The sequence below is a fragment of the Sinocyclocheilus rhinocerous genome, unplaced genomic scaffold (assembly GCF_001515625.1).
Source record: "Sinocyclocheilus rhinocerous isolate Xijiao unplaced genomic scaffold, SAMN03320098_v1.1 scaffold1719, whole genome shotgun sequence".
NCBI lineage: Eukaryota > Metazoa > Chordata > Actinopteri > Cypriniformes > Cyprinidae > Sinocyclocheilus > Sinocyclocheilus rhinocerous.
The window spans coordinates 324,359-337,306 of NW_015664048.1; the positions used below are offsets into that span (position 1 = coordinate 324,359).

A 12,948-nucleotide genomic window follows, 5' to 3' on the forward strand; every position below is an offset into this window, starting at 1 on the left:
AGGTTTCATAAAAATGCATAATTTTGAGCAAAAAGGTGAGAAAATCACATTTTTATCAAAAACTACATCTGGATGATATTCAGTACGATTATCAAAGCATAAATCCAGTAAATCGCTTCCATCAACACCTCCAAAGCTTTCACAGACATATACCACTTCCTGGATCAACATTTTACTCCGTAACATTATGCAGTTTTCATTTATATGCTGTCTGTTTCTGATAATCGCATTATTTTGCATATGCATCTGTTTACATAAGAGATCCCTAGTTTCTCCGTCCTGTTCACGTGTGTTTGTTCGGGAGGTTTTGTACTCGTTCAGATGTGTAATAGTGCCCCGAGTGTATAACGGTGAAAACACGCAAAGCCGTAAAAACTCGTCTTTGGCAGGGAAGCGTTTTCTTGTAAAAGACGAGATAACTCGTCAGTGGCGGGGAAAGAGGTAATATTATATCATATTAATTTTATATTTTCACTAAAAACATAAGAATACAATACAAAATAAAGTAATATTTTAAATATTTTATTTGTTGTTTTTACTTGATTTGCGTAATTGTCCAGCTAAAACATCTAACTGTGTTTATGTAATAACATTGTGTAGCGTAATGAGTCTTGTTTCTGTCTGGTAGTGTATCTGCTCCAGAAATATAGCAGACTAGTGACTCCTAACCCGTCTCTGTGTCTCCGCAGGCCCACGTTCAGGTATTTCACGTGGCACACGTGTGTTCTGGGGATCATGGGCTGTGCCGTGATGATGTTCCTGATCAATGCTATCTACGCTTCGGCCAGCATCGCCTTCATGCTGCTGCTGCTGCTGCTGATCCACTACCTGAGTCCCGTCAGCAGCTGGGGCTGCATCAGCCAGGCGCTCATCTTCCACCAGGTACAGCACTCTACACTTCATTCATGACCCTGCACCACAAAACCAGTCGTAAGGGTCAATTTTTAGAAATTGAGATTTATGCTGCGGTTAATCGTTACATCCCTAATAAGTAATTATTCAATTTTTCATACGTGTGTGAGTGTGTATATATATTTAGTTATTTTGTTGTGTGCTTGTCACACTTTTATTAGTTTTAGGTTTTTATTTAATTATTTAATTTGATAGTTTTTTAATTAATATTTTGAGTTGGCTTAATTTTTATATTTAAATTTTTCTTTTTAATTTTAGTTAAAATTTTTGTAATTTTATGTACTCTTGTGTACTTTTTATTAGTTTTTTTATTAATATTTTGGATCAGCTTTTATTTTTTTACTTTGTTTTCATTTTATTTTATTTTTTTATTTGTTATTAATTTTTAATTTTAGTATAATTTATATACTATTTTATATTTTTATTTTGTTTGTTTATTTTTGAATTGGCTTTTAATTTAATATTTCCATTTTAATTTTAGCTTAATTTTTAGTGATGTACTTTTGATATTTCTATTTGTTTTAGGTATATTAGCATAATAGTTATATGCTATTATAGGTCTATAATTTCATTTTTATTTTAGTTTAATTTTATTCATTTATTTATTTATTTATTCATGCATTCATTCATTTTTATTACTATTTAGGTTTAATTTATTTTTATTTCAGTTTTAGTTTTTTTTATTTCTAGCAAGTAAATTATTAATCCTGTAACCAGCCAAGACATTCTGAAGTTCTTTGACAGACTCGTGTGTGTGTGTGTGTGTGTGTGTGTTTCAGGTGCGTAAATACCTGCTGATGCTGGATGTTCGTAAGGATCACGTGAAGTTCTGGAGGCCGCAGGTGCTGCTGATGGTGTCCAACCCCAGGTGCAGCGTGGGATTGATCGCGTTCATCAACGACATCAAGAAGAGCGGCCTCTATGTGCTGGGACACGTGCAGCTCGGAGACCTCGGTAAAACTCACTCTTTCTGACCATATATTTATTCATTTTATTATTATTTATTTATTTTTTATATTTATTTATTTGATTTATTTTATGAATTTATTTATTTATTTTATTTTTTTGAGATTTTATTAATTTGTTATATATGTCTAGCTATTTTTTCATTTATTTGTTTGCAATTGTTTATTTTTATGTATTTTTATTATTTATTTATTTATGTTTATTTATTTAGTTATGTTTATGTATTTTATTTTTATATTTATTTTATGTATTTGTTTATTTAATTTCATGTATGTTTATTTTAGTTATTTTAATTTTAAACATTTATTTATTCTTGTTCTATTTCTTTTGTATTTATTTCTTTTTTTTTTGTTTAGATTTTATTCACACTCTTTCTGACCATATATTTATTCATTTTATTATTATTTATTTATTTTTTATATTTATTTATTTGATTTATTTTATGAATTTATTTATTTATTTTATTTTTTTGAGATTTTATTAATTTGTTATATATGTCTAGCTATTTTTTCATTTATTTGTTTGCAATTGTTTATTTTTATGTATTTTTATTATTTATTTATTTATGTTTATTTATTTAGTTATATTTATGTGTTTTATTTTTATATTTATTTTATGTATTTGTTTATTTAATTTTATGTGTGTTTATTTATTTAAATTTTTTAATTTTAAACATTTATTTATACTTGTTCTATTTTTTTTAAATCTATTTTTATGCATTTCATTTATTTGTTTGTTCATTTATTTATTTATTTTTATTATATTATAATATATATAACGTATTTTATTTATGTATCTCATTCATTTACTGAAGAAGTTGAAGGAATATTTTGGGTTATTTTCAACCTGACCTCCTGTTGATTAACACAGTGAAATCTTCAGTAATTGACAGCAGGCATTACATGTGGTACATGAATATTAAGCTGAAAATCTCCCTCTATTAATCTGTATGGAGGCACTGACTCTCTGTCTGTGTTTCTCTCCGCAGACGTTCTCCCGTCGGATCCGCTGCAGTCTCAGTATGACTCCTGGTTGTCTCTGGTGGATCATTTGAATATTAAAGCATTTGTTAATCTCACGCTGGCCGACTCTGTTAGACATGGAGTTCAACACCTGCTGTTCATATCAGGACTCGGTGAGCGACAGACACCCGTCACACAAACCTCAGTTCACTTACACCATCCCCAAAACCATACAATTTACCATCAAGTCATCACGGTTACAGCATGTATTGTGGTTATTTTGCCGGAATTCTAGTGAAAAATGGTTGATATATTATTACCCATGTGATAATGCCTGTTTTCAGTAATTTAGTAATAAAAAATGTAATGCAATTTTTTAAAAATGTATTTTTATTTTATTTAGTGAATTAATCACAAATATTGTTTTATTTAAAAATAAAAAGATACAATGCAAACTATTTTTTTATTTAGTGAATTAATCACAAGTATTATTTTATCTAAAAATAAAAAATAATTAAAAATTTATTTTTATATTTTTATTTTATTTAGTGAATTAATCACAAATAATTTATTTAAAAAATATAATGCAAAATATGTTTTATATTTTTTTCATTTTAATTAAATATTCTTTTCTTAATTTGTCTTGTTGTCCAGTTAAAATATTTTTAAGATTTTTTTTACTTTATAAAATGTTATAACGAGAATAATGAGACTTTATTTATTTAGAATTTATATTTTAATTATTATACATTAATTTATTTTTATGTTTTTTTATTCTTATTTGTTTGTTTATTGGTTTATTTATTGTTTTTAGTTTATATTTTATCTATTATATATATTTGTTTATTTATGTTTGATTACATTTACTTTGTATTTTTATTTTTATTATGTATATGTATTTTTACTAATTTGTATATATGTATATATTTTATTCATTTACTTCTTTATATTTATTTCTATTTGTGTTTTATTTATTTTAAAGTATTTTATTTTGTATATTTATTTAATTTAATTTATATTTATATATTTTATTTACTTCTTTGTATTTATTTATATTTATGTTTTATTTATTTTAAAGTATTTTATTTTGTTTATTTAATTTTATTTTGTATATTTATTTTTTTTTAAAATTATTTTTATGTATTTATACTTATATTTTTTTATTTACTTATATTTATTTATGTTCACAGGTGGTATGCGACCCAATACTCTGGTTTTGGGTTTCTATGATGATATCCCGCCTCAGGACCTGCTGCAGGACTCCTCTTTATCGATATGCAAATTCACTGACAACTCGTCTCAAACTGACGACCCTGAAGACCAAAACGACCCGCCCTGCCATTTCCCGCCAGTGCGAGGGGGCGTGTCTGTGGGCAGGGGCGGAGTCTGGGGCGGGAAGTCTATGGGGCCTCAGGAGTATGTGTGCGTCATCGCAGATGCGGTGAAGATGCTGAAGAACGTAGCGTTGGCTCGATATTTCGGTCAGTTCGATCGTACGCAGGCGCTCAAGGGGCCCGTATTCGTCGATGTGTGGCCGGTGAATCTCTTGCGTCCGGACAGCGCCGCGTATGTCGACACATGCTCGCTGTTTTTGCTTCAACTCGCGTGTATTTTGAACATGACGAGGGCGTGGCAGAAAGCTAAGCTCCGCCTCTTTTTATGCGTGGAGGAGGGGCGGAGCCTTAAAGGGACGGAACAGAAACTCAAACATCTTTTGAAAGAACTGCGAATGAAGGCGGAAATCTGCACGGTTCCCTGGGATTCGCAAGTCGCGCTTCATTGGCAACGGCAGACGCGATCGGAAAAAATCGAAGAGATGGAAAGCGAAGAGGGCGGAGTCGAAGCCGATAAAGTGTTCGCGAACAGTTTCCCTAGCAACACCTCGCGAGTGTCGGACGAATATTTACAAGCGGTTAACAAACTCATCCTGGACCAGACGCTCCACCCACCCGCCGTCCGCTTCCTGTATTTGCCCCGCCCCCCCGCCGACACCAACCGTTACCATGACTACCTGAATCAGCTAGAGCTGCTCACGCGTAACCTGGGTCCGACCCTTCTGATTCACGGGGTCACGCCAGTCATCACCACTGACCTTTGACCTTTCCTCATCATGTGTACGTTAAATTCCGAAAAGAGGAATTTAAATGAAAAAAAGATACGAAACGCGTTCGGTTTATTGTTTTTCACTTTTTCTGAGCACTTCACATGTTTACTTCGGAAGAGAGAGAAAATTTACACAAGATGTTACGGATCACGAGAAAACGTTCACCCGTTCCACTCATTCCATTCCGGTTCTTCCGTCTCTACTTGCCCTTTTCTTTTCTCGGATTGTAACAATGTAACAAGTGGAATTCCTGGAATTCCAGAATGTTGCCACTCGGCAACTGAATATTTTTCCCGACTATAATGTTTTACGATGTTTTTAGCCACTCCAGAAGTATTTTGAATTTCCACAGCAAAAGAGCAAAGATTTGTGAGTGTGTTTGTTTACTTGATGCAATAATAATAATGTTTTTTTACGGCCAAGATGGATCTCTTGCTTTCAGCGGTACCACTGAGGTTTACCGTTTTATTCACACCAAACCAAAGTGCTTTGTGTGTGTCACATGTGCCTTTTTTTGTTACAAAACTGAACAAAAACACACACGCGCGACTAACAAACAGTACGACAGTATACCTCCAAGCGCGTGTACGAAATCACTCTCCATTCTGTGTTTGTATCGTTTTTAATATGCAATCATTTTAAGCACTGCCAAATTTAAGTATATCAAAAAATGAAATTGTTTAATAATTGAATAAAAATAAATAATGTTTGCTTACTGACTGTTGTTTATTTGGATTGAATGTAGTTCTATTCATTTTGCAAATATTCATTACAATAATTAACTTTTTTTTTACTCTGTTTTACGTTATTTGGACACATTACTGATACGGTTTATTATTTGTGTAAATTCTCACAAACAATTTTTTGGTTACATTTCACTCCAAAGACATCTGATGCTTTACTTTTGAGATTTTACTATTTTTCACTATTCACACTTTTGATTCTCGTTGCTGTAATAAATAATTGTTTTGCAGATGTTTTGCTGTAAAAATATGCTACAATACAATGTTTTTTTCTTTATTCATATCACAAATTGAAGGTAGTATAACAAATGCCACTTATGTATGAATATATCACTATATATTATTTTTTAAATTATAGTAATGAGAATATAAGTGGAAAATTGCTTGTTTATAATAAAAATTGTCATGATGATTCTAAAAATAATTTCATAATTATTTTATTTGATTTTAATTTTAGTTTTAGTAATTTTATGTGCTTTTGTCATTATTATTTTTTGCTTTTTTAAAATGTCTATCTAGTTTTTATTAGTTTTATTTCAGTTGTAGTTATTTTGGTGCTTTATTTAAACTAAAAGTATAGAATGAAAATTTATAAATGTTGCCTTGGCTACTAGCTAAAATAAAATATTTAACTTTTTATATTTTAATTGATTTCAGATGAAGTTTATTTTATTTCAAGTCGTTTGTTTTTTAGTTTTAGTTAACCTGATGTGAATGCGTCTCGCTCCGTTTTTGCAGGCTTGTTTATTGGAGACATCTGAATGCGAGACATTGGACTGAAGTATAAAACGGCAGGTCTTTGACTGAGCGTGAGAACGGGGTGAGGGGGGTGGAGGAGATAAACCTGTTAGCTGAAGGACTCTTCTCTGAGCTAAATGAGGTCGAGTGCTTATTTGGACGGCGTCCATGAACTGAAATGATCGAATGCGCTGACATCACATCACATCCACTCCTGCAGCAGCGGCCCTTTGGGTCAGGGCATCTTTATTGCCATGGCGATGGAAGCGGTTGTCATGGTGCTGCGGGTGCCGGGAGACCCTTCGTAGTGCTGTGATGCCATTTGCTGCGAGCACAAACACACACACACACAACACACACACAGACACACACACACATACACACATACTCGCACAGGTGTTGAGTGCCTCACAGGAGTTCACTGTCAAACACACAAACACACTCGACATGAGCTGCTGTTCTGCGGCTCTCAGTGTTTGTGCTGCTCTCCTTCAAGGAAACCACACTAGAGATGATATTTTCAATTGAATGCAGTGACATTTTACAGACTTTTAAGTGTCCAAATAGTTTTTGAGGCCACTGTGTGATACAGATAGATAGATGGATAGATGGGTGGATAGATAGATAGATAGATAGATAGATAGACAGACAGACAGACAGATAGATAGATAGATAGATAGACAGACAGATAGATAGATAGATGATAGATATGTTATTATTTAATATAAAATTATTGTCTCAAATTATTTTATTGTAATGTAACAACGAAATGATTCAATTAATTATATATTTACCCATTTTTATATATATAAATAATATGATACTATAATTAGCTATATGTACGTCTCTCGCTCTCTCTGTGTGTGTGTGTGTGTGAGTATATGCATAAGTAATTTGCATAACAGCATATTGCAATGTATAAATTCGAATTTTAGAATGGATATTATTTCATAATATAATTTAATATTAAGTTTTGTATTATTATTATTAAATATTATTTGTTAACAATTAAATATTTCATGATAGCCAACAAATTTCTATATTTCTATAAAATTAATTTAGATAAAGTTTAGATATAATTTTGTTCTACTACTACTAATATATATGTGTGTGTGTGTGTGTATATATATATATATAATTTGCTGTAACATATACATATATTATTGCTTTGCTTTACAGTATAGGTTTCAGTTTTATAATGGATATTATTCAATATTAAATTATAATGTTACAATACATCTTAAATACATCTTCAACAGTATCTATATTTATCTTGTTTTTTACACAAAATAATTTAGTACTACAATTAGTTATATACATATTTTGTGTGTGTGTGTGTGTGTGTGTGTGTAATTATATGTGAAACTACATTATTATATTAAAATCCTTTAAATTTTTAAGACTTTCCTCTCTTGTGAGTTCATCATAGTGTATGTCCTGTCGTTTCTCTCTCTCTCTCTCACACACACACACATGCAGAGCTGTATAGAGTGTGTCAGTGGTCATAACATAATGAGCTACAGTCATCTTCTGTAATTACCTGTGAGGAAACAACAAAAGTTCTGGCAGTATTTTTTTCTTTCGACCCATTATCACAGTTTTCTCCTCCGCCTGCGTCCGCTCACCCTTGTTTCTCCTTTATTTCTCTCTCTCTGCTAATGTTCTGGCAGAGATAAGTCGAGCTCTGCTCTTCCGTGTCTTTGGTCTGATAAGATTTCACACACTGCTCTTAAAATGAAAGACCTTCATCTTCAGCGGTTTTCCTGGAGGTCAAACTCACATGTTCAGGCATTAGTGTGACTTAAAGTTTAAAACCAAGTTAATATCAGTCTGTGTGTGTGTGTGTGTGTGTGTGTGTGTGAGTGAGTGAGTGTGTGTGCTGGTCTGATGTTGTTCTTTATTGTACAGTAGTTGTGTAAAGGCTCAATCATAAACGTACCATCTTTGTAAACAGTCACAGAGGAAAAACTGACCATCATACACTAAACAACTGAACATACACTAAACAACTAAACTGACCATCATACACTAAACAACACACACACACAGACTGCCACACAATGGCAGACTTTAAAGATCCGATCACAACAAACTCATGCAGAATCGCAGAGAAGCTTGACAAATGAAAACAATGTGTTCTAAAATATCAAACACGTTTGATCTCCTCTGACTGGATGGAATCAGAGATTTGACTTCTCTAGACTGTAAACTGGCGGAAAATCGGGGCAAAAGTCATGGTCTGGTTTGTTTTATTTATTTTTAAAGCTGAAGTAAAACATGAATGAGTGTGAAAACTACCGTAGTTACACAAGATCGGTTTCTGAACAATATCAGCTCTGTCTTATGTCTGTCATTGTGTCTATTTTTTGGATCATTCTTTCATTCTGTTATTCTTGCTGTAGTTTTGTCTGTCTTTTTTGTCATTCTAGCTATCATTCTGTCTGTTATTCTGTCTGTCATCCTATCTATTGTCTGGTCTGTAGTTCTATTGTACTGTCTAAAGTTCTATCGCTCTGGATGTCATTCTGTCTACAGTTCTGTCTCTGACAGAACGATAGATTGAACATCAGAGCAACAGACAGAACAGTAGAACACCTGTCGTTCTATCACTCACTGTCGTTCTATCATTCTGTCTGTCGTTCTATCACTCACTGTCGTTCTATCATTGTCTGTCGTTCTATCATTCTGTCTGTCGTTCTATCATTCTGTCTGTCATTCTATCATTCCGTCTGTGGTTCTATCATTCCGTATGTCGTTCTATCATTCCGTCTGTCGTTCTGTCATTCCATCTGTTGTTCTATCATTCTGTCTGTCACTCTATCTACCGTTCTGTCTGTCGTTCTATTATTCTGTCTGTCATTCTATCTTTCCGTCTGTCGTTCTATCATTCTGCCTGTTGTTCTATCATTCTGTCTGTCGTTCTATCATTCCGTCTGTCCTTCTATCATTCCGTCTGTCGTTCTATCATTCCGTCTGTCGTTCTATCATTCCGTCTGTCCTTCTATCATTCCGTCTGTCGTTCTATCATTCCGTCTGTCGTTCTATCATTCCGTCTGTCGTTCTATCATTCCGTCTGTCGTTCTATCATTCCGTCTGTCGTTCTATCATTCCGTCTGTCGTTCTATCATTCCGTCTGTCGTTCTATCATTCCGTCTGTCGTTCTATCATTCCGTCTGTCGTTCTATCATTCCGTCTGTCCTTCTATCATTCCGTCTGTCATTCTATCATTCTGTCTGTTGCTCTATCTATCTACCGTTCTGTCTGCTGTTCTATCATTCCGTCTGTCATTCTATCATTCTGTCTGTCGTTCTATCTATCCGTCTGTCCTTCTATCATTCTGTCTGTCGTTCTATCATTCAATCTGTCGTTCTATCATTCTGTCTGTTGCTCTATCTACCGTTCTGTCTGCTGTTCTATCATTCCATCTGTCGTTCTATCATTCCATCTGTCGTTCTATCATTCTGTCTGTTGCTCTATCTACCGTTCTGTCTGCTGTTCTATCATTCCATCTGTCGTTCTATCATTCCATCTGTCGTTCTATCATTCTGTCTGTTGCTCTATCTACCGTTCTGTCTGTCGTTCTATTATTCTGTCTGTCGTTCTATCATTCTGTCTGTCGTTCTATCTACCGTTCTGTCTGTCATTCTATCATTCTGTGTGTCGTTCTAGCATTCCGTCTGTCGTTCTATCATTCCGTCTGTTGTTCTGTCATACCGTCTATTGTTCTATCATTCTGTTTGTCACTCTATCTACCGTTCTGTCTGTCGTTCTATTATTCTGTCTGTCATTCTGTCTGTCGTTCTATCATTCCGTCTGTCGTTCTATCTACTGTTCTTTCTGTCGTTCTATTTTCTGTTCTGCTACTCGCTCTGACATTCTATCTATCTATCTATCTATCTATCTATCTATCATCTCTTATTCTAAAAACGACCAATTTTTCATTGATGCACAGACCAGAAAACCTCTCTTTCTCTTTCTCCTGCTTTATGTCTCTTATTTGTGTGGTTTTCTCTCTGTTCTCTCGTTCTGTTTTCTCTCTTTGTGTCGGTAAAGCACTAAAGTCTTTTTCAGCCCCCCCTCATATTTCTACCCCCTCTTTTTTCTCTTTCTTTCTCTCTCTCTCCCCCCGTCTTTCTGTCTGTCTCTCTCAGTAATTACTGTCGCTCTCTGATAGGACTGTTTTTCTCAGGTGAGCGCGCCCAGTTCTCATCGCCGTGGGAACAGCTCGACACTAAATTATAACTTCTGCTCCATAACAAAGCCTAGCGAAAGAACCGCTGCGTTAAAAACAGAAAGAGAAGCGAGGAGAGGCAGAGAAAATGGCAGAATGAACATCTTAATTGTTTCTGTTTGTTTGTTTGCCGGTGTTGTGGGTAATTAGCACATTGTGAGAGAGGCGTGAATAAGTGGAGAAAACTCGTCAGGTGGAAAGAAGTCGTGTTCATTTGTGGCGTTCAGCTCCTGCTGCTGTAAACACACACACCTGCAGAAATACACACACACACGCCGCATGCATCTTTCAATTCAAAGTTATTTTTTCACTTAAGAATGTGATGCAAATTAGGCTTTAAAGTCACATGAAATAAACATCGAGTCTATTTACTTAAATACACATTCCTATTGTGAGCAACTCATAAGTGCAGGTTATTCCGTAGAGTTTAATGTTTAGTAGTTTTGAATCATGGTTTGATTTTGCAAATCTGGTCAAGAAGTTTGCATTTTTATGTGACATTTAAAGCAAAAATAAAGCATTTGAATCTGTCCTTTGCATCTAAAGCTCAGAAAGATTAGTTTTTACAGTTTCTTCAACTGCTTACACACAAAATCTTCACTTGTCACACAATTTCTGAAACCTGACACAAACACACACACATACACCAGAAGCACACACCAAATCTGCAAAACCATACGCTAATTCTCGGCCTTCAATTTCATAAAACACTTTTTGCAAAACACAACACACAATTCTCTATGTAACACTAACACACAAAAATCGAACAGGAATTAATATAATGGCAAAGTTGTTTGCAAATGTTGGCTTTTCACAGGAGCAGCTGAAACAGTTCTACTCTCAGCCGTAATCGAGTCTGCTCTTTAACCTTATATTTATTTGTTACCACCTCCATCCTAGTACATCCCTACATCTCATTCTATTCTGTTCCATTCTATCATCTATAGCACAACTGAACATACCATTTATTTATTTTTCAATTTTTTTGTCTATTTATATTTACATATGTGTATTTTTCATTCTCATCTTATTTTTATTGTCTGTGTGTTGTTGTTGTCTCTGTGTACTGGAAGCTTATGACACTAAAACAAATTCCTTGTGCACAAGCATACTTGGCCATAAAGCTCTTTCTGATTCTGATTGTTTTGAGAAGCGTTTGTGATATTTTGAATGCAGTGCTTAATTTTGCAAGAGATGTGAGACATTTTGCATTTTGTGTGTGTGCAATTCTTGGATTTGTGTGTAAAGTTTTGAAAAAAAGAGGCAAAGTTTTGAAAATGTAAGCAGTTGAAAAAAACTGTCTGGTGTTGGCAGGACTGGATGAGTTGCACCTGTAGGTGATCAGAACAGATATGGACAGAGGCTGCTGTATCGATCGATTCGGCCGTGTGTCATTGAGTGTGCTGTGAGATGAGAAACCCTGCAGTCAGAGAAATGAGTCTCTGAACACCAACCGCTGCGATGCTGCTTTCCATTTGCTGCTGTCTGTGTGAGCAGATGTCAGTTTATTTCTCATACAGAAGCTTCCTCGAATGAATGCTCTAGGTTAAATACAGTTGCAGCTGTACGTTCAACATCTGCTGCATTCTGTTGATATATATGTTAAACTAAAACTAAAACCATCAAAAAAATTTTTTTTCTTTACTTGAAATAAAATAAACATTAATTGAAATAAAAATAAAATATATTTAAAAATTTCAGCTAGTTGCCAAAGCAACATTTCTAGTTTGTGTTTAGTATAACTTGAAGCAAGGTGTTTATAGTTAACAAAAACAAAAAACAGTAAAATAAATAAATCAATAAAAAATTACATTTGTTTTATTCCAGCTAAAGGCAAAATGTCTAATTTCATTTAGTTAAAATAAACATGCTAAAATAACTAGTACTAAAAGTAATAAAAGTAATAAAAACGATAGACATTTTAAAACATCAGAAACTAATAAAAATGACAAAACACAACAAAATTACGAATACTTGAACTAAAATTAACATTAAAGCAGAATATATATGTATATATATACACAGTGTAACAGTGAAACTGAAGCTTGACGAACTACAAGCTATTGGTAAATTAAAGTAGTTAAGCTACATTCAAGCTACCCTTTTGAAAAAGTAGCTAGCTACGCTACAAGTTACTGTCAAAAAGTAGCTAGCTACATTGAAACTACTTTAATTTTTTAATTATTATTATTATTTTTTTTTTTTACAATTAACATTACAAATAACTAAATAATTGTTAATGAAGAATTATAATGAAGTTATAAGTAAAATATAATGAAGTTATAAGTAAAA

The 12,948-nt window shown here is 33.5% G+C and overlaps 1 protein-coding gene across 1 annotated transcript in view; it reads left to right on the forward strand.

Annotated features, from left to right (window-relative positions):
* LOC107729591 (solute carrier family 12 member 9-like) overlaps positions 1–5,645 on the forward strand; it is a 61,905-nt gene extending 56,260 nt beyond the window's left edge. The window contains exons 13-16 of the mRNA XM_016540171.1: positions 690–882; positions 1,692–1,866; positions 2,867–3,013; positions 4,031–5,645. Of these exons, the coding sequence (XP_016395657.1) occupies positions 690–882; positions 1,692–1,866; positions 2,867–3,013; positions 4,031–4,938 (1,423 nt within the window). The 3' untranslated portion in view covers positions 4,939–5,645. The remainder of the gene's footprint in view (positions 1–689; positions 883–1,691; positions 1,867–2,866; positions 3,014–4,030) is intronic.
* Positions 5,646–12,948: the final 7,303 nt, after the last annotated feature.